The 26,836-nt window shown below is 33.5% G+C and overlaps 1 protein-coding gene across 1 annotated transcript; it reads right to left on the reverse strand.

Moving 5' to 3' along the window:
- Positions 1-6,896: 6,896 nt before the first annotated feature.
- On the reverse strand, positions 6,897-10,861 carry LOC132057047 (phosphatidylinositol:ceramide inositolphosphotransferase 2-like). The gene is made up of 11 exons (XM_059449486.1): positions 10,739-10,861; positions 10,545-10,634; positions 9,289-9,375; positions 9,135-9,203; positions 8,709-8,789; positions 8,551-8,622; positions 8,367-8,424; positions 8,173-8,275; positions 7,565-7,707; positions 7,308-7,417; positions 6,897-7,216 (listed from the first exon to the last, which is right to left on the reverse strand). The coding sequence occupies exons 1-11, from the start codon at positions 10,799-10,801 to the stop codon at positions 7,139-7,141; spliced, it is 954 nt and encodes a 317-aa protein (XP_059305469.1). The 5' UTR covers positions 10,802-10,861; the 3' UTR covers positions 6,897-7,138.
- Between the last annotated feature and the right edge of the window lie 15,975 nt (positions 10,862-26,836).

Raw genomic sequence — 26,836 nt, forward strand, 5'->3', positions numbered from 1 at the left:
CTCCGCTAGAAAATATTTCTCATGTGAGATGTAGTTGTCACATTTTAAACTTGATTGTTAGAGATGGTCTTGACTATTTTGAAGATTCTATTCAAAGGGTTAGAAATGTGATTGCTTTTCTTTTTTGTAATGCTAATAAGCAAAAAATAAGAGATTTTAAGAATTCTTGTTTGCAAAATAACCTTAGACGTAGGAAAATTCAAGTAGAAGTTGACACTAGGTGGAACTACATTTACAATTATGTTACAACAAGCATATGATTATAGGATTCCCATACAACAAGTTTACAACCATTTTAATACGGAAAGTGATGAGTGGATAAATAATGATTGGGAAGATATTAAGGAATGTATTGAACTTTTACAAAAAATTTATAATGCAATTCTTGCTTTTTCTAGACAATTCTATCCCATGGTAACTAGAATTTTAGCCTACTTAACGGAAATAGTTAGAGTTTATATGAGTATAAAGATAAATCCGGTTATCAAGCGGCTATTTTTTCTATGACAACAAAATTTAAGAAGTATTTTTTTTCCCATCCCAACTTTATTTATATTGGGTTCTCTTTTAAATCCTTGTTTTAAAATGTCTTATACTAAAGGATTGGTTGGTCAAATTTATAAATATTTAGAAATTTTCGAGGGAGCTAAACCATCTTTACTTGACACCGAGCTCGCGGTTGATGCCGAATTTAGAAAAGCTTTTACTCATTATTCTACTTTGGAAGAAAGTGCTATACCCGTTGCTCCACGCCCTACTACTTCTCAAAGTAGCAAAAAGGGTTTGTCGGGTTTGTCGACTTTAAAAGTTTTACATTCACATCCAACTCCTTACATTCACATCCAACTCCTTCTCATAATGCACTTTGATGAATATCACCTTTATTTGATGCAGCCAAATGTGGATATCAACCAACTAGATGATTTGGACGTTTTAGCATGGTGGAAGAAATACAAGGCGAGTCATCCGATACTTTCAAGAATGGCTCGAGATATCCTTACGGTTCAAATATCAACCGTGGCTTCGGAAAGTGCATTTAGCTAAGGAAGACAACAAATTGGAGACCATAGACACTCATTATCCAGATTTAGCTTGCAAGTACTAGTTTGCATTCGCGATTGGATTAGATCGGAGCGACGCAACTAAAACTTAAAAACCGTGGAAGGTGAAGAGGAAGAGATTGAAGATTTGATAGCAAGTAGAGTAGACCAAATGGAAGACTTTGAAGATATCTCAATGACCGAATTTAATATTGCGGAGATTAGCGAAATGATTCACACTTTTTGATTTTATTCTTGTACTACTTTTTGGCAACTCATGTATTATTTGCAAGTTAAAAAAAAATTACAACTTGCAAATAAATGTTATCCATTAATGAATAAAACACATGGCTCATTGAGCTTTCTTCTATTTACTTGTGTTCATATTCTTACTTATATTAAGTGAGGAATATACCTAAAATATACTTATAATATACATCTACTTAAATTAAAAAATAGAAAGTTATACACTTGGAAAAATAACTTAGGTTATAATACATATACATATATATATATTATAAGTAGCTAAGCATATAAGTTAAGTTTTTTAAGTTTATAAATTTCTAAGTATATTTATATTATAAGTAGTATATTTAGGTATATCTAGTATAAATATATTTAAGTTATAAATAGAAAGTTATAAACCTAGAAAAAACTTAACTTATATGCTTAGCTACTTATAATATACACATACTTGAGTTATAAAATAGAAATTTATAAACTTAGAAAAAAAACTTAAGTTATATAGTAACTTAACTTATAAACTTAGAAATAAATTAAACATAGTGTATATATATAAGTATATTTATATAATATACATATACTGGACCTTGAGTTATAAAATAGAAAGTTATAACCTTAGAAAAAAAAACAATCTAGAATTTTATAATATTCATAAGCTTTTAGTTAGTAAATATATAAACTTAATTTATGATATATATAACTTAAGCATATAACTTAATATACATATTTATATATATACACACACACACACATATATATATGTTGTTAGTTAGTAAATATATAAACTTTAGTTATAAATTTATATAACATATATAAATATACCCACAATATACTAAGAAATACTATAATATACATATACTTAAGAAAAAATAAAAACAAAAAATACTTTTTTTACGTTTTTAACCGGTCGGGTCCGATTTCCACATTTCCACCCGGTTAACCGGTGGCCAGTGGCCAGGGTTTTTGACCGGAAACCGGCTGATTTTCTAACCGGTTACTGGTTCCGGCCGGTTTCAACCGGTTAACAGGCTTACATACAGTGTTATTTTTTCCAAATTGTCATACAGTGTTATTTTCCCAAAATTCTCATAAGTCATCTTAACAAAGTGATAAATATGTTTTCTACAATTATTTCCTTTTAAAATTTAGATATTTTAACGAAAATTTTTATTACAAAAAATGAAAATAAAATTTTCTGTGAATAAATTATCCTAATAAAGTGGTGAAAATCAGGAGTTTTGGTACTTTGCAAAATTGACGACAGCTGAAAGAAGAAAAATAAATAATGAGATAAAACATTTGAGGTATTAGTGCTCCATCTTATGTTTAACGAAGTCAAACACAAAAATTGAGATTTTTTCCCCGTGAGTATCAATGACAACCTACTACTTAGGATTGTTCTTCAAAACTTAAGAAGGTTTTTCAAGCATGATCATCGATCGTATTAAATGCCACTTTGTAAGCATTGATATATTCGTCAAAAAATAAGGCCAAATATATATTTAATTCATATTCATACGCTCCTCATGTTAAAGATATTATGCACTCTTCCTTGAGCATTTTCCAAGTTGTTTACGTACTCAAAGAAGTATAAAGATCGTAGAAAGATAAAAGCTTTTTGTAAGTGATATGGATACAAATTAATATATTATGCTATTATATGTATCTGGACTCAGAGGGGGATTCAGATTTTAAATTTATGGGTTTAGCTATTTCAAACTGAAAAAAAAAAAAACTTAATTATATGTGCCTAAGGGGAAATGACCCCTCATCAAGGAGCGCAACAAAGCTCTAGCAAGTTCCATTTCTGAACAAGAATTTAGTATTGGATTCCCAACAAAAGATTTCTTATATATTTAACAGATTTCTCAATATAAATATACGGTCTACGCAAAAGTTATTGAATTTCCGGTAACCCCCATCTCTAACCCTAGATCCGCTTTGTTTGGACTTAAAGCAAATATATATAGTAACTCATTTAACTCAAAAGCACCTTCTAAAGTATTGTTTATACAAATTTACAAAATAAAATAAAAAATCACTCACTGATAGTTTGATACAAAGGATGCACCATACTAGTTGTTTAGGGGTCGTTTGGCAAAGTGTTTTAGGTAGAATAATACCGGTATAAAATTTAATACTAATACAACTAATACTAACATTACTTATACACCATATTCAGTAATGTTCTTATACATAATAAACTATGGCATTAACAATATCAGTATTATTATTATTATTATACTTATACTCCCTATTCAGTAAGTACTATCTAGAAATTATGCAATGCATATTATTTTGAATACATCAAACCAAACAGTCAATAAAAAATAATGTCAGCATAATCAATCTCAACATTACTTATCCCAATATTACTAATCCCAAAATAACTTGTCTTCCAACCAAACCACCCCGTAAGAGTAGTATGAAATGATCAAAGGAATGGGACCGAGTGGGCTGTCGAGTATCAAAAAAGATTCTACACACAAGAAGAATAAGACTTTAACTTATATAACCAAGCAAAACTAGCTGTGAACAGGCTATTGCAAATTAAGAGAGATGATTGCAAAACAAGCTACTGCATATACTAGTACAAATTATTAATCACGCAGTCATAACTTTTGCTCAATAAATCCCTCTAATTGATGTGATGTGCAATCTCAAAAATCTCATTCATTCTTATCACCTTATAATAGTGATGTCCCAATCAATTTGCACCCAAGCATACGAGGAATTTGAAGTTTCATATCCTATACTTTTTGCTCACTTTTTTTTATCGATAGGTCGGACACTTGGTGCTCTTCTAAATTAATTCCCCTAAGATTCTAATTTTTTTGTTAACGTCTGGTAATTCGATTTTCTGTGAGTTACTAGGACTGTAGAAGAATTCAACTTACCGTCATTAAGTCGCAAATTGTGGCAAGAACCATTAATCCCTCTTGGCCATCTATAGCAGAATTCTTTTTGTCTATGTTCAGTTATAGCACGAAACAAAGGGAGGAAAAAAGGTATTTTAAAAATCCCAGTCGTTCTTTTAAGAATAGTTTCATATATATAGTTTTCTCCAAATATTAGACTTTCACATGTAATGTTCAAACCTGTTGGTATGAGCAATGAAATAACTGTTATTAAACCTGTATCCGAAAATATACTTAAATCGGAAATTGGAAATTTAATAAAACAACAGAATCTGGAATTTTTCTGCAGAAACAGTATCTTAAACAAAAATTTCAGAATTAAATCAAGCCCACTGAATGCACAGTGTGTCCTTAAGGAAATTATTCCCCTCAACGTACCCGATGTTGAGGAATATATCCTCCCATAATAGAACGATTTACTAAATGAAGCCGAGCGAGCGACGATGACTACGCGAAGCTTGCCTTCTTCGCAAACCCTTTGGAATGCTTCTATATTTAAGTACAAAGACTTTTCTTTCCACTACCAATGAGAGAGAAATGCTTCCTCCATAAAAGCAAAAGGGAACAATTCATTTTCCCTCCACATTTCTTCCTCCATTTCCCATTCAACCAATCATTAAAACCCTATAACATAGTCTTAACAATTGTCTCTCTACAAATTCCTATTTCAGTTTCATTATGATTCAAGGGTGGAGCTAAAGAAAGATAGGTGGTTCAATGGAATACAAAAATTATACTGTGTAAATAAGACAAAAATGATATTTTTGTTATATACGTCTATTGTTGAATCCCTTAACAAAAGGGAAGGATCTAGTGTAGTGACAAAGGAGTTCAAACTTTCTTTAGATCACAAGTTCAAGCCCCAAGCATGATACTCTAATTTTTTGTATAAATTTCTAGCTCCACCACCGTTCTGAATTACGGTGGCGGGATTAGCTTTTTTATTTAGGGGATCCAAAATACAAAGAAGTAAAAATATGAAGAAGCCAAGGGGATTCAACATCTACTATGTATACCTAAAATATAATTTTGAACTTATATATATTTAGTATAAATTTTCTACGACCCCTTCATATACTCTAGCTCCGCACATGCTGAATCATGATTTCACCATTGTTTCTCGTGGTGTTACAAGTTAAGGAACAAAATCTTTCTTGTACCGAGTCATGGTAGGATGTGTTATGGGAAATCTAAAAAGTTACTTTTGATTTCTTGAGTAAAGTTATCTAAGAAATTAATTTATGCACAAGCATAGAAATCGGTATTTTATTTTAGAAGAAGCCAGCAAAAGTCAAAGCAAAAACGTAAATTATTTGAAGCATCAATTTGTAGGAATGAATGGCACATGGGCTATAGTCTGTGATTGTTCATCATCTGAAGTAATACCGATATTAAAGGGCAACAGGAAAATGGGGTAACGCTAGTCCCAGGGAAAAAAGCCCTGCAAAATTAGAAGGCAGCTTCTTTGCCCGCTTCAACTGTGCAGATGTAATACTATATGTTTTGACATATTATAAAAGAGTTAATGGCAAAAGACACAACTGAACTATCACTTTTTTCGTGAGTTTCACACCCCAACTCAGTTGTTCACTTTTTCTAACTGAACTATTACCATCTATGTATTAAATCATACCTCGAAGCTAATTTGACCAACTACATATTATGGTAATAGTTCATGTAGGAAATGGAAACAACTGATAGTTCATATGTGAAGTTCGCGAAAAATGATAGGTCTAGTGTTTTTTTAACGAATCTCTTTTTAAAATGTATATCCATTTGATACAATTAGTCTTTATTATATCCTTCTTAAAAATCTACGGGCTATGTGGTCCAAGGACTTCCTAACATCTCACTGAAAGTGTGTGATGTTGAATTTGAAGAAGAATAATTGACCTTCATTGTTTAATTTCGTTTTCAATAAAGAGTAGTGTGACAAGAAAGAAATCGATAAAGCATAGATAAATTGAGAGCCACATTGAGGGTGGTTGGAAATGTTTTGCTATTTTATCACGTTCGGTTGGCTAAAAATTTTAGAAAAGTTTCTTAAAAATGAGAAAAATGACCTCTAACGGAAGAAGGGAAAACAAGTCTCACAAGTGACATTTCACATTATATCTCCTCCACACCCTAAACTCACCCCCCACCCACCCCCACCCATCATGTGGGGGCGGGTGGTGGGGTAGTGGGGTGAGGGTTAAGATAGGTGAATCATTCAAGGGTGGGGTTGGTGGTGGGGTGGAGGTGGTATTTTTTGAAAAATATTTTCCACTAGAAAATCAGTAAGAAATTCACTTATTTTTTAAAAACACATTTTTCATGAGAAACATTTCCTCCGTACCGAACACATTTTCTGAGTATCGTAACGTGCCGAGTTGGCAGCCTGCCAACAACCAAAATGTTGCTGGAAGTGCGAGAAGACTTGTTCTGTCATTGTAAAAGACAACTAGGTAAGGGTTGTTGTTGTCCCAGGGGAAAGGGCAGCAACGTGCTGTGGTGCAGTCTCCTTTGAATAATAAATGTGCAAACAGGTAATGTCCATTTCTATATACAGAATTTGACAATGGGCAACGGAAATATGTGGTCCTAGGGACACAAAGTATTCAGTTGGATCTACACACCAGCTCATGCCCATGCTACTTGCCGCATAAAGGAACAACACACATTCTTTTGGAAATAAAGAAATGAGCCAACGGAATGAGGAAATAATTGCATTAACCAAAAAATAAAATGAATTCCATGATACATTTTTGATTGAACATTAAATTTAACCACAGGGGAACGTGGAGACATTGACAGCATTGCAATCGACCTTCGTTTCGTATCCTACACTAAAACCAGAACTATTGAACTTGGAAGAACACCAGCAACTTATAATATAGCATTGTTACCAGTCTATGTACCGGGTATCAGTTAGTGGCATTCCATGACGTTTATCGTCTATACACCATTAATCACTGCTTCATGTACTGTTTTGCCATCTTCCACGATCTTCCCATTGATTTGGGTTCTGGGCCTCTACAGAAATGGCAGAAAACAGTGTCAAAGCTAATCTCATTAGTGACTAAAAGCTATGATCCCTAAGATGGAAATGCATAAATCTATATACCCATTCTGCAGGATCTCCAGAATTTCCATTCAGCAGTTTGTGATTCTCTTCTTTAGACTTGCTATCCTTGGTCACTGGAAGCAACAAGGCACTCGTGCGATCAGGCAGTTCTGCAAGAAAGAACTTAGTGCTTTAGCTTTTTAACATTTTTTGTGCAATAACCAGAGTTGGGAAGTGAAAGTGGAGGAAGTGAAAGTGGAGGACAAAAACTAGATAAAATAATTCTTCTGAAGATAAATTTAGAATTGAAAACTAACCTGGTAATGTTTTATCAATGAAGAACACTACAAGGTTGACAGTGTACCATGCTACAACAACGTCAACAGTGTAATGCTTGCGCGATGCAATAATCAATAAGCTTTGTGCAATAACAGCTAACCAAGCACACTGTTTTATAAACCTGCAGAATAAAATCAAGCAATCAGTGATAAATACAAGCTGTGCCGAGACACCTAAGACAATATCGATATGCAGCATATGCAAAGGAAGATGAAAGTTCCAGTCACTCAGTTCACACAAACTTTCAGTAACCCACAACACAATTTTTTTATTATTTTACCAAGAAAATATAAAAAAGTTCGGAAGGAACCTTTCCCAACGTAAACTTACAGAATCCAAGGAAGACTTATCTTCCAGGTAAATGATTGAAAGAAAAGGAGAAAAAGAAGCAAAAGGAAAGAGGGGGAGTTGGAGCACCATCCCGTTAATTAGGTTAAGTACTTCCAGTACAACTCGCAATGAACTCCCTTCCCCGCCAAGTAATGGATGATTTGCATAAATTTGTTGTCACAGACTAAGATTAGAATGAGTATCAGCGCATTTCCCGCAGTGATTAAAAGTTATTTGATCATTATTACTGTAGTACCTTCGTGTTCCATATTTCTGGTATGTCCGCACAAAGACTAGGGAGAATATCATATGAGATGAAAATATTAGATCACCACAACCATAAAGCACGCCCCGAGGAACTGCACATTCATAAACCTCAGGTAAGTGTCTAAATTAAAGAATGTCGCTTTAGATGCCAGGAGGAGCAACTACTAGGAGAATGCAACTTACCAATCAGTAGCGCTTGTAAGATATTGTCAGGAGGAGGAAGTGTGGCAAGCTTTGAACCCTGGTAATTTGCAAGGGGAGAAATTAGTTGAGGCTTTTGCCAAAATAGATAATAAAGTAAGCTGAGGCACTGCTGACAGACAACAAAACAGCTAGAAAAACATCAATTAAATGAAAATAACTTTACCTCACGACAGTGATAGTTTGGACCAGGAAGTTGTGTGGAATAGAACGTTAGGATCCGAAGGAATTGACAACCCTGTTAAAAACATTTATTTAACCAACTTAGAATATATAACAGATATACAAGAGAAAGTAATCCTGGCAAAGAAAAAGGGCACTTACGACTAAGAATGCCAGGACCCTGCACCATATCAGAACTGTATAGATCTTTTTGGTCTTGAAAATAAAAGGATGGAAGGTCCACTGCAGCAAAGCATGAGAAAAACATTACAATCAAAGACACTAAATTAACTCCGCAACAAAGTAAAGATTAAGACTACCACATCCCCAAAATCCATTCCATGGTAAAGGAAAATCTGGTTGACCACCATATCAACCAAATTTAAATTAATATTCAGGATTTCCCTGTTTCTAAAGCCTGAAGCAGCTTGGCATCACGGTTTGCCTAAAACTAATGCAAGTGTGCTTTTGAAAACTCAAATTTCAAGGCATAAATACAGTAATGACAGATAAAGGATGCAGTTTCACTTATAAGCTTGCCAAGACAAAAGACAAAAAATGAGAAAAGTCATAGAGAATCAAACTTACCAAGACAAAAGATAGAAAGATGGTAGTGAACACAGTTTCACTTATGTAAGCTCTATCTTGTCCAAGCTCCTGGAATTTTAACCCATACAGAAAAGGTCAGTATGCATCTCCAATAATAGTCGGGGAGAAGAAAAACAAAAACAAGAAAACCAACCGGAAGAAGATAGAAGCCGACGTCCTGAAGAATTGGTCCAGGCCGATGAAAGTAATGTACCCCTCTAGCAGCGAGTCCATGGATGTACTGAACAAAGGAATATAGAAGTTTCACAACTCAGGAATAATATCAGGAATAAAAACGACTACAGAGCAGAAAAACATAAAATTATCACATCATTTGCCAAAAATCACATAAAACAGCCATAGAAAATGTATACAAAAATGTGCACATGTTCAATGATTCAGTAAGAGATCAGAAAGACAAAATTTGACAGCTCCCAACCTCCCGTCACCCCGTATAAACTCTGCCCTGTCTAGACAGAGGAAACAGAAAACATTGCTAATAGAAACATTGACCAAAATGAAAGCAGTTGACTACAAATGAAGGATTTTGTAGTAACACACTGTAGAATCAAATGCAGTTGAATTTCAACATAACTTATAATACTTGCTCCTCCAGCAGGTCCAAGCAGAAAAACAATACTTTTTTGTAAAAGAAACAAAGGACAACAAAATCTAGTTCTCCAAACTTTAAAAGCGAACTTACTACAAATGGAGGATTTTGTAGTAAAACACTATAGAATCAAAAGCAGTTGAATTTCAACCTAGCTTATAGTACTTGCTACTCCTACAAGTCCAAAGCAGTTTCGACAATACCTTTGTAAAAGAAGAAGGAGAATAAAATCTAGCGGTCCAATTTCTAAAAAGCTAATTGGCTACAAATGGAGGATTTCGACGTAAAACACCGTAGAATCTTAGAGGTGAAGTACTGTCCTATTATACCCTTCCTTCCCCTTCTTACTTCCCAGGGCCCCCACTACCAAAATTCTTTTCTTAATCATTATAAACTCATAAAGAGCATCCCCATGGCACTAAGCTCCCGCTATGCGCGGGGTCCGGGAAGGGCCGGATTACAAGGGTCTTTGTACACAAAATTTTACCCCGCATTTCTACAAAGAGGTAATGACCTTTCGTGGAACCCATGACATGGAAATAATTTTATCAGTTACGCCAAGGCTCCCCTTCTATCCACTAATGAAGTAAAAATTCAAATTTGAAACTTCTAGAACCCTCCGTAAAGTTAAACTATGATTGAAACCTAATAGAACTTTTAGAAATCCTAATCACAAAAGAGCACCAAATGGTCCATGAAATCAGGCAAGCCAAAACAACCACAAAACAAAAAGTAAAGTACAAAAACAAAAGGAAAATGAAATTGATCAAAGGGAAGAACACACACATATATATACACACCTGACAAATCAAACCGCCAAGAATATATTTCCAATTTTCTGCAAGAAGATTAATCTCTGTTGTTGCCTCTGCACAAAATCTCTTCCACAACTGCTCACCATAACAACAACAACAACAAACACAATCAGCAAAAATAAATCTCCATAAAAACAAAATTAATTAACTTCCATAGCAAAAGAGAAAATAAAACGAACCTTTGAAGCCTCGCGACCAATGTAAAACGACATATCTCTATCTGCACCACCAACCAGGTCCATATTACATCACAAACCCACCATGATGACTTTTGGCTTTAGGTCACTAATTTTATTATGTTCTTCAAGGATACTACACTATAAACAACAAGTAAGCAAGGATAAAGCCAATTTTTAATAAAAGATCTATTTAATCTTTAATAAGCCCAATCCCTAGTCACTTCGGAACAAACAATAAACTTCAACCCGATCGCTAAACCGAATCGGAACCAACCGATCTCGAAAACCTAATTACCAAAATCGGTAATTGACAACTTTGTAAAAATCAATTGACAAATGAGTGTTACAAATATGGAAACTATCACTGGAAAAATTAATTTTACACAGTTAGCCGGAAAATTGTGTAATTTTTTTTCTCTCTCTAGAAACTAACTTCTTTCTCTCTCCTATTCTTTTTGATTTCTCCTTCTACTTTGTGTCTACTAAAAACGCGAGTTGGACACGGAGGACAGTTGAGAAGAGAGAAGAAGAGATTTGAGAGAAATATATATAAAGTTCCTTTTCCTCCTTTTTTTCAAATGAAGAGAAAAAATAATACTCAATAAAGAAGAAAATTCCTCTTGCGAAAAAGGAAGGAAATTGGAGACTGATAAAGACCTTCCAAGTTGAAATTAAATAAAAGCCTTTAATTTTTTATTTTTTTTTAATGTATTAGTTCAAAAAAACGAAATTTTATCAAGTAATTAACAGAAAGTTAGATTGAGCAGCAATTTGTGGGATTTGAACTTATACACTGCAGTTTGAATTAGTATGACAATTGAATATTCGACATTTCTCTTGACTTGCGATTTTTTTTTTTAAATAGTTTTTTGCTCTTTAATTATTTATGAAAATACTTTAGATATTTTCAACTTTGCCTTCATATATATACTTTTCAACCAATATTAATTTCAATTTTTCGTACTCAATATTATTGTAGTTCAACCAAGACGAATAACTTTCATCTAAACTCTACATTTATCAATATTTTTAGGAACGAAGGATATTTTTTTTTCGCATCAATGGATTCCCGACTTTTAGTATTTACTCTTTTTGGTAGGGTTTAAATTGAGTTCAACCAATTGATTATCTTCATGCATAAGATCCTAGATTACCTAGTAGAAAAAGATTGAAAAATAATCACAAACCTCCCTTATTTCTTTTCTATCTAATGATTTTTGAACTTTATATAGAAAAGAAATAGAAAGAGATGTTAGGTATCAAGGAAAATCATTTACTATGAATAAATAAATTACAATTTTTGGCAATGTCATTTAGAATATAATAATTTTAAAAAGTACTTCCAACACTCAGAGAATGCTTTTTAAACTCATATTAAATTCAAATATAATCGATTTTAAACTCATAGTAATTCATACTTCTAAACATATTGAACTATACATAGGGTCTAAAGAAAGCGTATATATGGCATCTTCTAGGTGCGGAACGGTCTTTATTTTATTATCATTTTATTTTGTATTTATTTGGTTACGTTATGATTTTGAACTTCTAATAATAGGATCAAATATAAAATTTGGCATCGAACATAAAAATTTGGCAAACTTTGATTTCGAAAGTTAAAAGTCCAAGATTAAAAGATATGAATCTACACTAGCTGAACTTACCAAGTTAATAGTTATACATATAGTTCTTACGTGCTAGTTAATTAATTTTAGTACAAGCATGATCTTAGCAAATCTTTGTAGAATTAAAAACAATAAAATAAAACCTCTTTATAATCTTTGAACGTTGCACATGGAAGCGATGATTGACCAACTTGTTTCCTTTTCTTCAGATAATAAAATAATATAAAATAGACGTTATATTCGAGGAAATAAGAATTACTTAATTAAGAGGAAGTGTTTTTTCTAGCAAAAATAAAAACAAAAAGAATTTGTTTTGTAATGTTTTTGGCGGAATCCGAAGTCACGAGGCTCACACGGCTCGACGGCCAAGAAGAAAGACTCAAATTTTCTAACACAACTGAACAATTTTATCGTTTTCGCATTCTCTTTATTTTTTTATATTTTTTTTTTCTATGATTCAATTAGAGATTAAAATATTGGGGATACTAGACTTACTATATCCAATATTTTAATGTAAATCTAAATATTTAATTATTTTCACTTAAATTTATTCGATTAAAACTATTTATAATTAACAAAGCTCTAGTTAAAAAGTTTATTTGACTTACTAAATCATAAAAATATCATATTTCGTCCGTTAAATAAGCCTTAGGGGCGTGGTTGCCGGGATAGGAGTTATGCCAGTATCAAATTTTAAATTAAATTGGGAAACTTACCTTCAAGGAGAAAATATTTATATGCTTTAGCCCATAGTTTGACTTTTGATTATCTCATGTTTATCATTCAAAACCTTTTTTTAGTGAACGTATTTATGACACCCACACACTATATATAAACTATACCAATATTGAGCTTTTTGTGTTTTGTTAATTTTGACTTTATGCACACTTATTATATACGTTTATATAAGGTTTATACCGATATTGTATAATCGAACCAACCGATATTTTAATTGCTTGATTGAGATATTTAAAAATCGATATCCAATAAACCAGTAAAAAAGCGCAATTATCCAACGAACTGTGTATAATGTATCAAATTTTAAATAAATTGAAAATATGTCTATATGCTTTAGCCCGTAATATTTTATGTTGGGTTATATAATTTTTTAAATTTCCCAAATAAAGTTGTCTAGCATTTGGTTGTGTGTATTAGCTAAAACGGAATGAAATTTACACTAAAATTATGGAATTATCGTAGCTCATATAAAAGGTGAATTATAATCCTGAAATTACCTTATTTTAATTCTAAAATTATAATCCTGGAATAACCTTATTTAAACCAAAGATTCTTTAATAGTGGAACATATAGATGCCTGTTTTCACCTAGTAATTTCTTATAGCCAAAGTCATAAGGCATTTATGCTAATGAATATGGTGCAAATTGAACCTAACAATATCATTATGCCAAAGACAAAAGTGTTCTTTTTAAAAATTTCAAAATTTCAAAACTTATTTGAATCTATATCCAGATATATATATATTCCATAATTCCATAATAGTGTTGAGAAAGGGAACAAACAGGCTAGAAGCCAGGTAGGAGACAACTCACAAATGCTGGGTCCACGTGGGAATCATTAACTTTTTAATGAACCGTTTTAAACCGATGTGGTTAAAGCCTTAATTTTTGGTCCACTTCATTATCCCATATGCCCATAATCTTTTCACTTTTTGGCATGTCTGTCTCTGCATTTCTCCTATTTTTTTAACTATATACTTTAGGTGCAATTGATAAAACCGTTGTGTCCCACTGCATAAAAAGCCAAAAGTTCGTTTTATACTTTTCACTATTATTTATGTAATTAAATTGGCATTTCAAATATATGTTCAGTCTATCTGGCAACTAATGTGAAGAAATTTAAAAAAGCTTGAGTTCAAATAAAGCCGGCCAACACAATGATATTATTTTAAATTATTTCTCTATCTGTTTTAATTTTGGATTTTGAATATAACAGATAGGATAAGAATTTTAATGATATTTTGAATGTTTTGTTGAGCTTGATCGAAAAGTGGAGTACCTATTTTAAATTAAAAAATGTTCTTCTATGCAAATTTTCCTTCACTTTACCTTTGTCTCTTTTAGTTTTTGATTTCCTGTATCAGTAGTTTTTTAAAAAAAAATTATATCAAGATTACTGAAAATTAAATTTATTAAAGTATGCAAACTCAATTCGGTACTTAAGTAGGTCGGCTATCAATCAATTCGGTAGATATAGAAACCAAAAAGTGTAATACTTTTTTAAACAAAAGTATTTATTTTGGCGAGTGAATTTTAGGAATTATAGTTAAAGCATAAAGGTTGAAAATGTGTATTCTCCATTTTGTTGTTTTGGTTTCCCACCAACTCGAAAGAAGAAGAAGAAAAATATTTGTAGGGTTACGTGCAGAGGAAAAGCATTTACCCTTTTATTTGTTTAAGGATACGTGCTAGGGAAATTGCGGGAGAAATGGGTTTTTAGCCCTTTACAAAAAAGTTTAGTTTTATGACATATTTATAAGAGATCTTCATTTTCTTACACATGAGAGATCTGGAAAAAAATATATAAGAGATCTGAAAATATCATTTTTTTCTATTCAAATTGTAAAAGGGCTATAGGTCTAATTTCCTCGGAAATTGCCCACATTCCCATAGAAAATACACCGTGCTAGGGAAATTACCCACATTCTCATAGTAAATACACAAGACAAATGTGAAATTCGTAGGGCGTGTTGGTTAAGGAGGAAACAATACTTGTTAAACTTTTTCATATCTAGTTGGTCAAAATATTTTCCTTTAAAAAAAAATAAAAAAAAATATATATATATATATATATAACTTCTTAAAGGAGTAGGAAAAACAAATTCATAAGTTACATTCCAAATCAATTGACCCCCGCGCACCGGAAACTAGCCAAAAAAGATTGTAACATAAAAACTGGAAAGTGTCTTTTTTTTTTTAAAAAAAAAGAATTGTAAGAAGCCAAAACAACCACCTCCCTCAGGCCCCTACACCACCTTTATTTTGAAGTTGAGTTAGGTCCAAAATTCACATATTTACCTGGTATTAAAGTTGGGTCCATTTCAATTCATTGTTTTAGATGTTGGATTTCCTATCTTATATTGTCCATGCTCTAGATGTTCAGTCTTGTTCGTGCGGGAGGAGAGGGTGTTGGAGTACCACATCGCTGGAAGTGGTGTGTAGTCTTGGACAGTAGTCTCGTCGTAGCTAACTTCTGGATTGAATTAGGTTCAAGATCCTCACCTCCCCTTTAAAATTAGCATGACTTGGTATTTTTAAATGATGATCATTTTCATTATGCCTTATTAATTAGCAAGATTTTTTTTATGTTGTTTCATTATCTTTGTTGAAGATTTTATTATAATGTCATTACTCATTTCACATTTTTATTATTTTCTTAAGAAACGCCTTAATTATATAGTTGTATCTTACTAGAAGTAAAAATTATATTTTGTATGAAGATTTTTCCCGAAAAAAACCCAAGAAAACCGAAAAACTAGACTTTTATTGATTTTTATTTATCGATTTAAAAACCCGACACAATTGATTTGGTCTGGTATTTAAAAGGTCTGAACCAACCCGGTCCATGTACACCCGTAGCCCTTAACATAAATACTCAAATGAAAGGTTAAATGCCTAAATGCCCCACTCTCCATTTAACAAAACCTAGGTCCATTCTTCCGATCCTAATAACTATCAAAAAATTGTCATCTCGTGTGATAATTCATAGTTTCTAAAAGTGCTATACCTATTCAAAAATTTCAACTCAATTCTATGACGAGAAACTAATACTAATTGAATAGTCATGAGTAGTTGTGTTTGACATTGGTCCTATATACAAACGAATGAAAGTATCTTGTTGAATTTTTCTTTGCCTTTAACTAGTTCTTGGCTTCTTGGCCCCATTTTCAACTTAAATTTCAATCCCGTATTTTTTCAAATTTCACCAAATCACGTCCAAACGATAATTTTCCTAACACAAACAGGGTAGCTAAAACATATCTTTCATAAAAGAAGAACAAGTTCCAGTAGAATTAAAGCAGTGGACTATATTATGGTAACCAACTAACTCGATGAATATGACTTTGAAATTTTAATGTATTTTGGCACTAAAGTTATGATAATGGGGGTATTGGGGTTTCAACTTTCAACTATATACTAATAAAACAGAATTAAAGAACATGAAATGTCTGCGCGCTCAAATTCTTTGAAGTGAAATATAGTAGTAATTTATAGTGGGGTTGAAATTTTGAAAATGCTCGAAGATATTCAAAGGAAGCACGTTTTTCAAAACCTAAAAAGTCTAAATTGGGTTCCATGGTCAAAATAATGGTGGCGTCAACTCATACTTTTATCATCACAAGAAATCAACAATTTTTATTTTAATAGTTTATAGTCTTCTAGAGTTTAGTGCTTCTGAGATGGGAAACCAAAACAACTGAATATGATGTTCTAGCCCAAAAAAACAAAAAAAAAACAAAGAGAACATGTATATTGGAAGTGGCCCTATCATTTCTTGCTATGTATGGATGTTTGTTCAAATCTCTGACAAATTAGAACTTAGAAGTATACGTATATTTTTTTTAAAGGTCAAACCCATCGACAAACACCTGTGGTCGATCACTTCTTTCACTTCGGAAGACCTAAAAGTACCCTTGCTCCATTTTACACTTCAAAAGGTGGGCCATTCCTATTCCACTTAGACACTTTTTGCACCATTATCAAGCAAAACCAACACCCGCCTCCTACGTGGATTAAGCGCCAATTAAATTGTGCCACTCATTTAAATTGTGTCAACTCAATTAAATTGTGTCAACTCATTTTAATTGTAAATTCACTAATTTATAAATTCGTGGAGTTTTGACCATTAAAAATTAGGCTTTTGGGTTATTGGATGTGCAATGAGGTGGCGCCCCCTTTGGTGTTGGTTTTGCTCCGATAACAGTGCAAAAAATGTCTAAGTGGAATAGGAATGACCCACCTAAAGTGTCTAAATGGAACAAGGGTCACTTTAGGTGCTCAACTGAAAGAAATGAACGACCACCTGTGTCTGTCGATGGGTTTGGCCTTTTTTAAAATTACATAGTTTGGGGAGTTAATGATTTTCGATCAAATTTTAGGTAAGAAAAAGTAAGGCCAAACCCATCGGGAGACATCTATGGTTATGGGATCTTTCACTTAAACACTTCAACTAATCTTTGTACCATTTAGACACCTGAAGTAGGATTCTACTGTGTCATTTAGACATTTTCCGCTGACTTGGCACATTGTGTGTGCTGCACCTATTCTGAGCGCGTGAGGAGGTTTTTTTTTTGGCGAAAAATATTTTATTTCTCCTTCTTCTTCCCCACTCTTTCTCCCTGCTGCCTCCTCCATCTTCCATCACCATCCACCAGACCACGCTAATTTTCGAAATGGAGGAAATCCGATGGTTTTGTGGTAGTTATTCGGAAGAGAGTGAAGGATGGTGGTGATTCACTCTGGGGTGGAAAAATAAACTTGGGTTTCATCTGTGTCAATGGAAATTATGAGCTAAAAATGAATGTCAAGAATCAAGAAAAAGGGTGCTCTGAAACCATTAATATGACTGTTAGAAATCAATTATCCCTGCAACACAAAAACTAACTGGCAAATCGATCAAAGAAGAGGCGATAATGTGCTTGACTTTGGAATTGAAATTGTTTGTCTTGAAATTGAAATTATTGTCTTTAGCTGGTTCGTCATCGTTGGGCCAGAGTTCCCTAGCGTCGAACTTGTTTCAGCTGGATCAACAGTGGCTCATTGCTCGGAGTTTGTCGGAGCAGGTGGCGTTGGAGTTCGTTGGAGCAGGTGGCGTTGGTGGTTCGCACTTGCAGTCCGGTAGGGGGTGGGATATAGAAAATAGGTTTATTTATTTATTTTTGCTGAAAAATAGTTTTTCTTTTCTTTTTCCTTTATATTTATTATTAAATTATTATTTTGCACCCAAAATGCCACATGCCTTCTTTTAATTAGCCATCATGCCACGTCACTCGCGATTGTATTACACTCACTCTGTAATTTTAGTTGATTTTCTAAAAAGTGTCTAATTGGAACAAATTTGATATAATTTGAGTGTTCAATTGGTACAAAGTTTAGTTGAAGTGTTTAAGTGAAAGATCCTGCCAACCATAGATTTCTAATAATAGCATGCAGAAACAGTGTTCCTACGGGCAGTCGAACATTAATTTGTAACGTCTCTTCTTAAGCAGAGAAGCATAAGTACGAAAATAATTAAAAGGAAATAAATTCTTACCAAGCTATTTACCAAAATATTCGTAGTTAATTAACTAAGTTGTCTCATGTTCTCTTTTTTTTTCTTTTTTTTTTTTGGTTGAAATTAACCCACATGTCATAATCATTTTTTTTTTTTTTGGTAACTAACATTTTTGTTAATCACCAAAGTAATTACATTGAAGAACCACACCTAGAATATAACTCAGTCAGCTATCTAAAATCCTGGACTATTATAGAGATAAAGAAGACTATAAACTACCAGAAAATTAAGCTAAATGGTAAACTGCTGGACCAAAGTTTTGATTGTAGTAGAAGCCCTAATATTACATATGTATCCTATCTCGCTGATAAGTTGAATGTGTCCCTTTGCTATCTTCTTAAATCTCTTCTGATTTCTCTCAATCCACATAGCATGAACCCATTCTGTATAGGCCAATTTGAAGATTTGGGCTCTGGTAGTTTTCCCTTTAGACATTTTGATGATCCACTCTTCCATCTGATCCCATCGTGAAGTCTTGAAACTGGAGACTCTCATCCACCGTAGTACCCCCTCCCAAACCATAACAGAGAAAGCACAATCCATATACAAGTGATTCCTTGTTTCATTGTGAGTACCACATAGGCTGCAAATAGGAACAACAAATATGCCCCAAGAAGCAAGTCTGTTCACTGTGATTAATCTGCCCTGTATTTGAAGCCACAAGGTGCATTGAGCTTTTGGCCGAGCATCATTTCCATACCTCAATTCCTTCCAAATTATTCTTTCATTGTCACCAATCAACTGAGGATAAAACTATCTGATTTGTGGTGTTGACTCACTGCCACTGTGCCTTTTGCTTCAAACATTCTCCTCACCGTCCACCTTGCCTGTTGGGGATAGGGATTTGGTTGAACTGTTGGTTCTTAATGTAATAACAATGCAACCATCTAATCCATAACCTATCAACTTTATGTTCAATATCCCAACTTGCTTTAGCTATTACTACCTTATTCCATAATCTTATGTTGATCAGACCTAGCCCACCAATAGATTTCGGAGAGCATACCTTATCCCAAGCTATTAAAGCTTTCTCTATAATTGTATCAGTGCCAGACCACAAATAGCTTCTACAGTAGCCTCAATTTTACTTAACACTTTAGAGGGAAAAAACAAACAACTGAGACCAATATGCTTGGATTCCAAAAAGAACAGTTTGGACTAGTTAAGCTCTCCCCGCATAGGAGAGCTTCTCAGCAATCCAAGAAGAGATTTCAGCTACCTTTTTATTAATTAAGGGTTGGCATTGTAACAGTGAAATCTTTTTAGATGATAAAGGAATACCAAGATATTTGAAGGGGAGCTCATCTTTAGAATAACTTAGTTAATGTAGGATTTGATCTTGAATGTTTTGAGAGACACCTCCAAAATAAATGGAGCTCTTACCAAAATTAGCTTGTAGCCCAGATGCAGAAGAAAATTCCTTAAAACACCTATGCAAATGAGAGGCAGATTCAAGATCCCCTCTTGATAATAATAGCAGGTCATCTACAAATGACAAGTGAGTCGCTGCCAATCTTGAGCACTTTGGGTGAAACTTGAAGCTCCTGTCCTCCTTCCACTCATTGAATTTCTTGCTTAAGTACTCCATAGCTAAAGCAAAGAGGAAACCAGAGATTGGATCTCCCTGCGTTAATCCTTTAGCTGCATCAAAGGGGGTTGTTGGTTCACCATTCACCAGAATATAATAGTGAATTGTTTTCATAAATTCTAGTATCCATTCAGTGAACTGCCTAGGGAAGCCAACTTCATCTAAAATATGCTCTAGATATATCCATTCAACTGAGTTATAGGCCTTTTGAAGATCTATCTTAATCATACACCTAGGGGAAATGTTCTTCCCAGTGTAGGACTTAACCAGTTCTTGAGCAAGGAAAATATTATCTGAGATCTTCCTACCTGAAATAAATCCAGCACGTGCTTCACAGATTACTGATGCAATAACTTTCTGAATTCTTGAAGCAAATATTTTAGATATGATCTTATACAAAACATTATAACAAGCAATGGGCTTGTACTCCTTCACATTTGTTAGATGGTCTGTCTTAGGGATTGAGGTGACAGAAGTACAATTAACTGTTCTATTCGGCTTTCCAGTAACAAATTTATTTTTTACTGCAGCAGTAATATCAAGCCTTATTACACTCTATGTCCTTTTAAGAAATAAGCATTATACCTATCCACCCCCGGTGATTTGTCATTCCCTATAGAGTTGAGGAGAGATGTTGTTCATGGTTAAGTTTAGGCCCCTTATACATTGTGATCTTATTGACAGCCATAAAAAATGAGCTAGATGTCCCCATAAGCCCTTTGTAAAATTGTATAATCTCAGCTTTGATATCATTAGAATCAGTTAGTTTAATACCTGAAAGGAATGTAAGTTCCATGATCTGCTTTCTATGGCTTCTTTCTTTCATGACTGCAGCAAAATATTTGGTATTGGAGTCTTCCAATTGAATCCACTGAGCTCTATATTTCTGTCTCATTATACTCTCTTCTACCAGCTTCCACTTGTCAAGATTCATGAGAGAGTGTCTTTTAACTTTGAGCACTAGCGACTCAGCATAATTGCTAGCAAGTGCTGCCTGAATAGCTTTTAGATCATCTCTGGCTTGCTCAATTCTTAATGAAATAGATAGGAATTTCTTAAATACTTGTTTTGCAGGAGCTTGTTTCTCAGGTATTTGCTTTTGAGGAGGACAAACATGCCCTATGGTTAAGCACTGAGGACAAAATTGGGGTTTCCAATCAAAGTCCAACTTCTGTAGAAATTGTTGTCTATTGGGTTCCACAACTGTGATCATTTCCGGCAGTGGCTTTGAGACATTTACTTCAATTAACATCCTAGCAAAAGAGATCCTAGTTTGCTTGGTAGTATACTCATCAGCAAACAACGGTTTTCCTAAGGCACTTGCAATCCTACCCAGTGAACTACTACTCCAACAGCTCATGGGTAACTTTGAGAATTTGACCCAAAGAGGGATCTCAGTCATAAACTCATGACCAAAATCAAAAGCCGGAGTCCATGATTTTAGAACTATTGGTCGATTTCTAATGGTATACGGCCCCGAGAATAGGATATCATTCATATCAGTAATATCTTGAAATCTTACCACATAGTACCCATCCTCATAAAGATAGATATCTGGATCAGTTGTATTATTCCACATTTGGGACACATATGCACAAGGGAATACCCAGGGGTCTCACATATGACATAAACAATAAGGGCACTTTTCAATTTTATATATATATATATATATATATATATATATATATTTTAGGGGTTGGGGGGGGGGGGGGGGGGGGGGGGGGGGAATAGGGTAGAGTCATACCATTTTCAGCCGATCTTCCAGCGAACAGGGAGTTCCATTTGGATTTAGTTTTAGGTGGATCTGGCTCTTTAGGAATCATCGGAGGGATCTCCTTAGTTACTGAATTACTCTGTTCCTAGGTTTTACCAGCTCGTACCTCACTAGGTGTAGTTACCACCGAAGTTGTTATTGTTGAAGATTAAGCTTCACCCTCCAGTTGAGAGCTCACCGAAGCTGGTGTATTAGTTACTTCTACTATCCCCACTTCTTTGCGAGTCGTAACCGTTGAGCTCGAAGATGGGTCTTGCAAAGTTGACTAGTTTAATGGAGTAGGTGTTGCTGTTTTCTAAGATGTTGAAGCTTTTCCATTCGATGTAGGAAAGCACCGAGCTACCAAAAGCAACTTGTGGTTATTTTCTGGGTCGACCTCGCCCCTTTCCCATGGACACCAAGGCACACGTTAGATTAACCAGCGCCTAGAGAGAAGCAGGAACGAAGAGAAAGAAAGCTTTTTTATCTCCTCATGTTTTCATTTGAAATCACTTATCTATTTAATATATCTTATACTAGTAAATATTTTAAATTAGTTATCTATTTAGATAATTCAGATAATATCAATAGTAAAATGGACCTTTACATGTCTTTTTTCATAATTTGGCACTTAAAATATTTTTCGAATAGATTTGTCAAGCACAATTCTTTATCTAGTACAGGAAAAATGCTTCTCAAATTGTTTGACCAATAAAAACAATTAATTTTCCAAAATATTTTTCTTATACTTTATATGAGAATAAATCATTTCAAAATAAGTGTATCCTGAAACCATGGCAAGCAATTAATGCAAATTCAGAATTCAACTAATAATAGCATAACAATATTGTTAATATAAGTATATAATTTATTAAGTCGAAATTAACAAGTTTGATCTCATTCAACTTAATTGTTGGAGAAAAAAAAAATCTCATTCAACGGTGAGGGCTGAAACAACTTTCGTTTTCGTTTTCGTTTTCATGGGGTCAGTTTCAAAATCCTATGAGTGCCTTATTTTACTTTTTCTTTATGTTATTTCAATATCTATACAGTCTATCTCTTGAAGTATCTTCAATCCAAATAAGACGTCAATATCAGATTATAAATGGAGATTTGAACAAAAATGTACCAAATGGCAAGAAGATTCTAGGCAACTAAGGAAGTTTCCATTGATAGTTTGATACTTTAATTAATGAAGAAGACATTGGACATGTGAAATCAAAGTTTCTTTGTAATTCATACGTAAACCATGACTAAATACACGCAAAAAAAGGACACTTTCTTCTTCTTCTTCTTCTTCTTCTTCTATATTATGGATAAAGAAACAATGACAGGAGTAGTATTATTATGATTTAGATGGGTAATTATTTCTGAATATGTGAAATGTGTACGAATTAAATGTTAGTAAGGTGACAAGTGGGCTTTCTTTAGACCGACCATAATCATGTGGTTTTTATTTAATTTCCGTCATTAGGAAATTGTATGACTCGACAAAGCTAAATGACACCTTCGATAATATTCCCTTAACTTTTTGCAATCAATTATTTGTGAGATGTTGTATTAAAGCAATTCGATCTTTAATTTGCTAAAATGTGATTAGATTAAGCTTTGAATAAGTTTGTATATCTATTTGAAACTTGTCGGAATAGTCGGGGTGAAAAGGTGAGGGCTTGAAAATATTTCAGTACATGATGAACCTTAATAAAATTACAGACAATTTGTTGGTGTCTAGTGCATTCCAATTGCAAAATCAGACATAGGATCACGAAGGACTAGTCGAAAAGTTGACTGGTTAAAGGAATTTTGTGTTTTACAATCGCGACCCATTAACCACAATCGTGAAGGTAAATCACAGGATTGACCAAATGAGCTCTCTTTGGACCGATCAAAGCCATGTTTGTTTTTATTTCAATTTCCATCATTAGGCAATTGGATGACTCGACAAAGACTAAATGACACGTTCGATTATATTCCTCAACTTTTTGTAATCAGTTATTAGTAGAAGCATTATTGATTATGTTGGTCATTTTTGAGCAATTTAATATTATAAATATGATATTAAAGTGACTCATTTTTGGAGTACCAATTTGATACACTTCTCCATTCACGTTGGTGACCATTTAAGAGGTTGAAAGTGACTTATTTTTTTTTGTAACCTCCTACTCATTAATTACCCATATTCATCCTCTTTAGTCTTGTAACTTATGTAACCTCTAAATAATAATTCTCCATTATCTATCTACTTTACTACCCCATTCATATCTTATTCAATTCAAGGATGATGTTGTTAACTATAAATAGTTAGTCATGCTAACCTTGTGGTGGGTGGAAATATTGGAGAGTTTTTGAAAAAGTGAAGATAAAAGAGAGTATTTTTTTTTTTTTTTTTTTTTTTTTTTATGTTGAAGGAAGGTGTTCTTATAGTGTAGTTTTTCGACTCTTCAACTAAGGAGTTGGATGAGTCACACAACGTTGACGGTACATTGTATCCTGAGGGGACAAGTCGTAGTTATCTTGATGGACCGTGAAGATTATGCCGCATTAACTGAATCTCCTTAAAGATAGCCGAGATATCCGCACTCAAACGTAACATATATTTATTCATTTTTTGTTCAATTTTGTTTTTCAACTGTAATTTATTGTAATTTGTAATAAAGTGATATTACTCTTCAAGAGTATAAATTGTTATTTAAATTCTCAAAATAGAGAGGGCTAAAGAAGTGAGAAAAATATGTATCATGAAAAGTGATTTCTGCACCTTTGAGAATGTTTATAAAGCATCAAGTGCATGTATTAATCTTGAAAAATTCACATGTTATTTTAGGTGAATCTTTAATTTGCTAAAATGTGATTAGATTAAGCTTTGAATAAGTTTGTATATCTATTTGAAACTTGTCGGAATAGTCGGGGTGAAAAGCCGAGGACTTGGAAATATTTCGATACATGATGAACCTTAATAAAATTGCAAATATTTTGTTGGTGTCTAGTGCATTCCAATTGCAAAATCAGACATAGATCACAAAGGACTAGTCGAAAAGTTGACTGGTCAAAGGAATTTTGTGATTTACAATCGCGACCCATTAACCACAATCGTGAAGGTAACTCATAAGATTGACCAAATGAGCTCTCTTTGGACCGATCAAAACCATGTTTGTTTTTATTTCAATTTCCATCATTAGGCAATTGGATGACTCGACAAAGCTAAATGACACCTTCGATCATATTCCTCAACTTTTTGTAATCAGTTATTTTGTAGAAGCATTATTGTTTATATTTTTTTCGTTATATAAATGGCAAAAACAAGGAAAAATCAACGGACTAATAATATCACAAATAAAATGGACATTAAATCTAACTTAACCTCAAAAATATCATGAAAACCAAATAAATATTTTACCACAGCTCGTCCATGGCTGAATATCTAAAATATGCATAATTTAACGCGACACCTAGTATCGAATAAATTAAAAATGAAAATTAATCTATCTCAAATATCATGTGAAAAAAAATTAGTCCTTGTACCCTAGATTCTTCAACAAAAGAAAAAAAGAGGTCGGGGTTTTGTCAATAGTGACATTACTGCTACACTTCATGGCTGACGTTTGGATTAATAAAAATCTTAGGCCCTCAAAATAAAAATAGTTAGATACAAAATGATCATGCAACATGTTGGCATGTTATATTAAAGCCACAAATAATTAGGTTCCATTCATCACAATTTATATTGTTTTCCTGTGAAAACGCATTCAGTCAGAAAATCAGTTAGAGATTTTTTTTTTTTTTTATAAGATTTGAAAACAAGTGGAACGTATCCAATCCCGAGAACTCTTTTATAAGCCCGGTCCGGAATAGTTTAGATCGTGGATAGAGATTAACAAGCAACAAAGATAATGCAGTGTGATTCAAGTAGCTAAAAAATAAGAAAGTAATGATTCCGTGTATATAATGATTCCGTGTATATCCCTTGTTCTTTAATGGAAAAATAATGTTTACAAGAATGTGAGAGAGAAAGGAGGAGAAGATGCCTTTCTTCCACCCTAAGCTAAGTTTATATAAGTCAGTCCTCCACTTTTTGAACCCTAAAATACGGGTGATGTGACTTCACTGTAGCCCCAACATTCGCATGTACAATGGCGTTTTGATCGAGGCGATCTGATGTGACCCGAGTGGAGGCCAGCTGGGCAACACCTCCAGTCTTCTCAAATACCTGGCCGCGGGTCCTAACCTCGGGTCCATTTTTTTTCCAATACATATACAACACTATTTCTTTTTTAGTTAGTCCCAAACAGAATGATACATTTTTATATATTTAGTAACAATTCAACTTTAAATTCTCCTTTTTACGAAATGATTTCTAACCACACAACTTTCTATGGTTTGTTTTAGACTACAAATTTAAAAAGTCTTTCTTTATTTCTTAAATTTCGTACTCAATCAAACATCCTCATATAAAATCGGACAGAGGGAGTTAATTTCAATTATAAACAAATGATTTTAAAGGGCAGCGAGTTGAAGGAGTCAATGGTCAAAATGGGCGTTGTTCCACTAGCCGACTCGTTTCCGATCAATTACACCATATTGAAAAAGATAAGGGCAGAAAATGAAAAAAAAAATAAAAAAAAAATAAAAAGAGATTATGTGCAAACATATCGAATAAAATTCGGATTATGGAATTGTGGAGATACTGGTCTTTGGCCGCCCCTTATTCAACGTGACCACGACTGTTTTCAATGTTCTATTCTTTTTCAAGATGCTAATATAGAGCCGGTTGGGAAACTTTTGGAAAAGTTTCTTTTTCCCCTCAGAAGAACATTATAAGAACAACGTGTTTGAATTATTG

This window comes from Lycium ferocissimum, chromosome 5 (genome assembly GCF_029784015.1).
Source record: "Lycium ferocissimum isolate CSIRO_LF1 chromosome 5, AGI_CSIRO_Lferr_CH_V1, whole genome shotgun sequence".
Taxonomy (NCBI): domain Eukaryota; kingdom Viridiplantae; phylum Streptophyta; class Magnoliopsida; order Solanales; family Solanaceae; genus Lycium; species Lycium ferocissimum.

What these genes read in the sequence shown, in the direction of transcription:
- LOC132057047 (XM_059449486.1), bottom strand. Translation starts at nt 10,801, where the DNA reads ATGGACCTGGTTGGTGGTGCAGATAGAGATATGTCGTTTTACATTGGT. An exon ending in TTGGCGGTTTGATTTGTCAG is followed by an intron (nt 9,376 to 10,544) that starts GTGTGTATATAT and finishes TCCTTTGTTCAG; the next exon opens with TACATCCATGGACTCGCTGC. An exon ending in TCGGCTTCTATCTTCTTCCG is followed by an intron (nt 9,204 to 9,288) that starts GTTGGTTTTCTT and finishes TTAAAATTCCAG; the next exon opens with GAGCTTGGACAAGATAGAGC.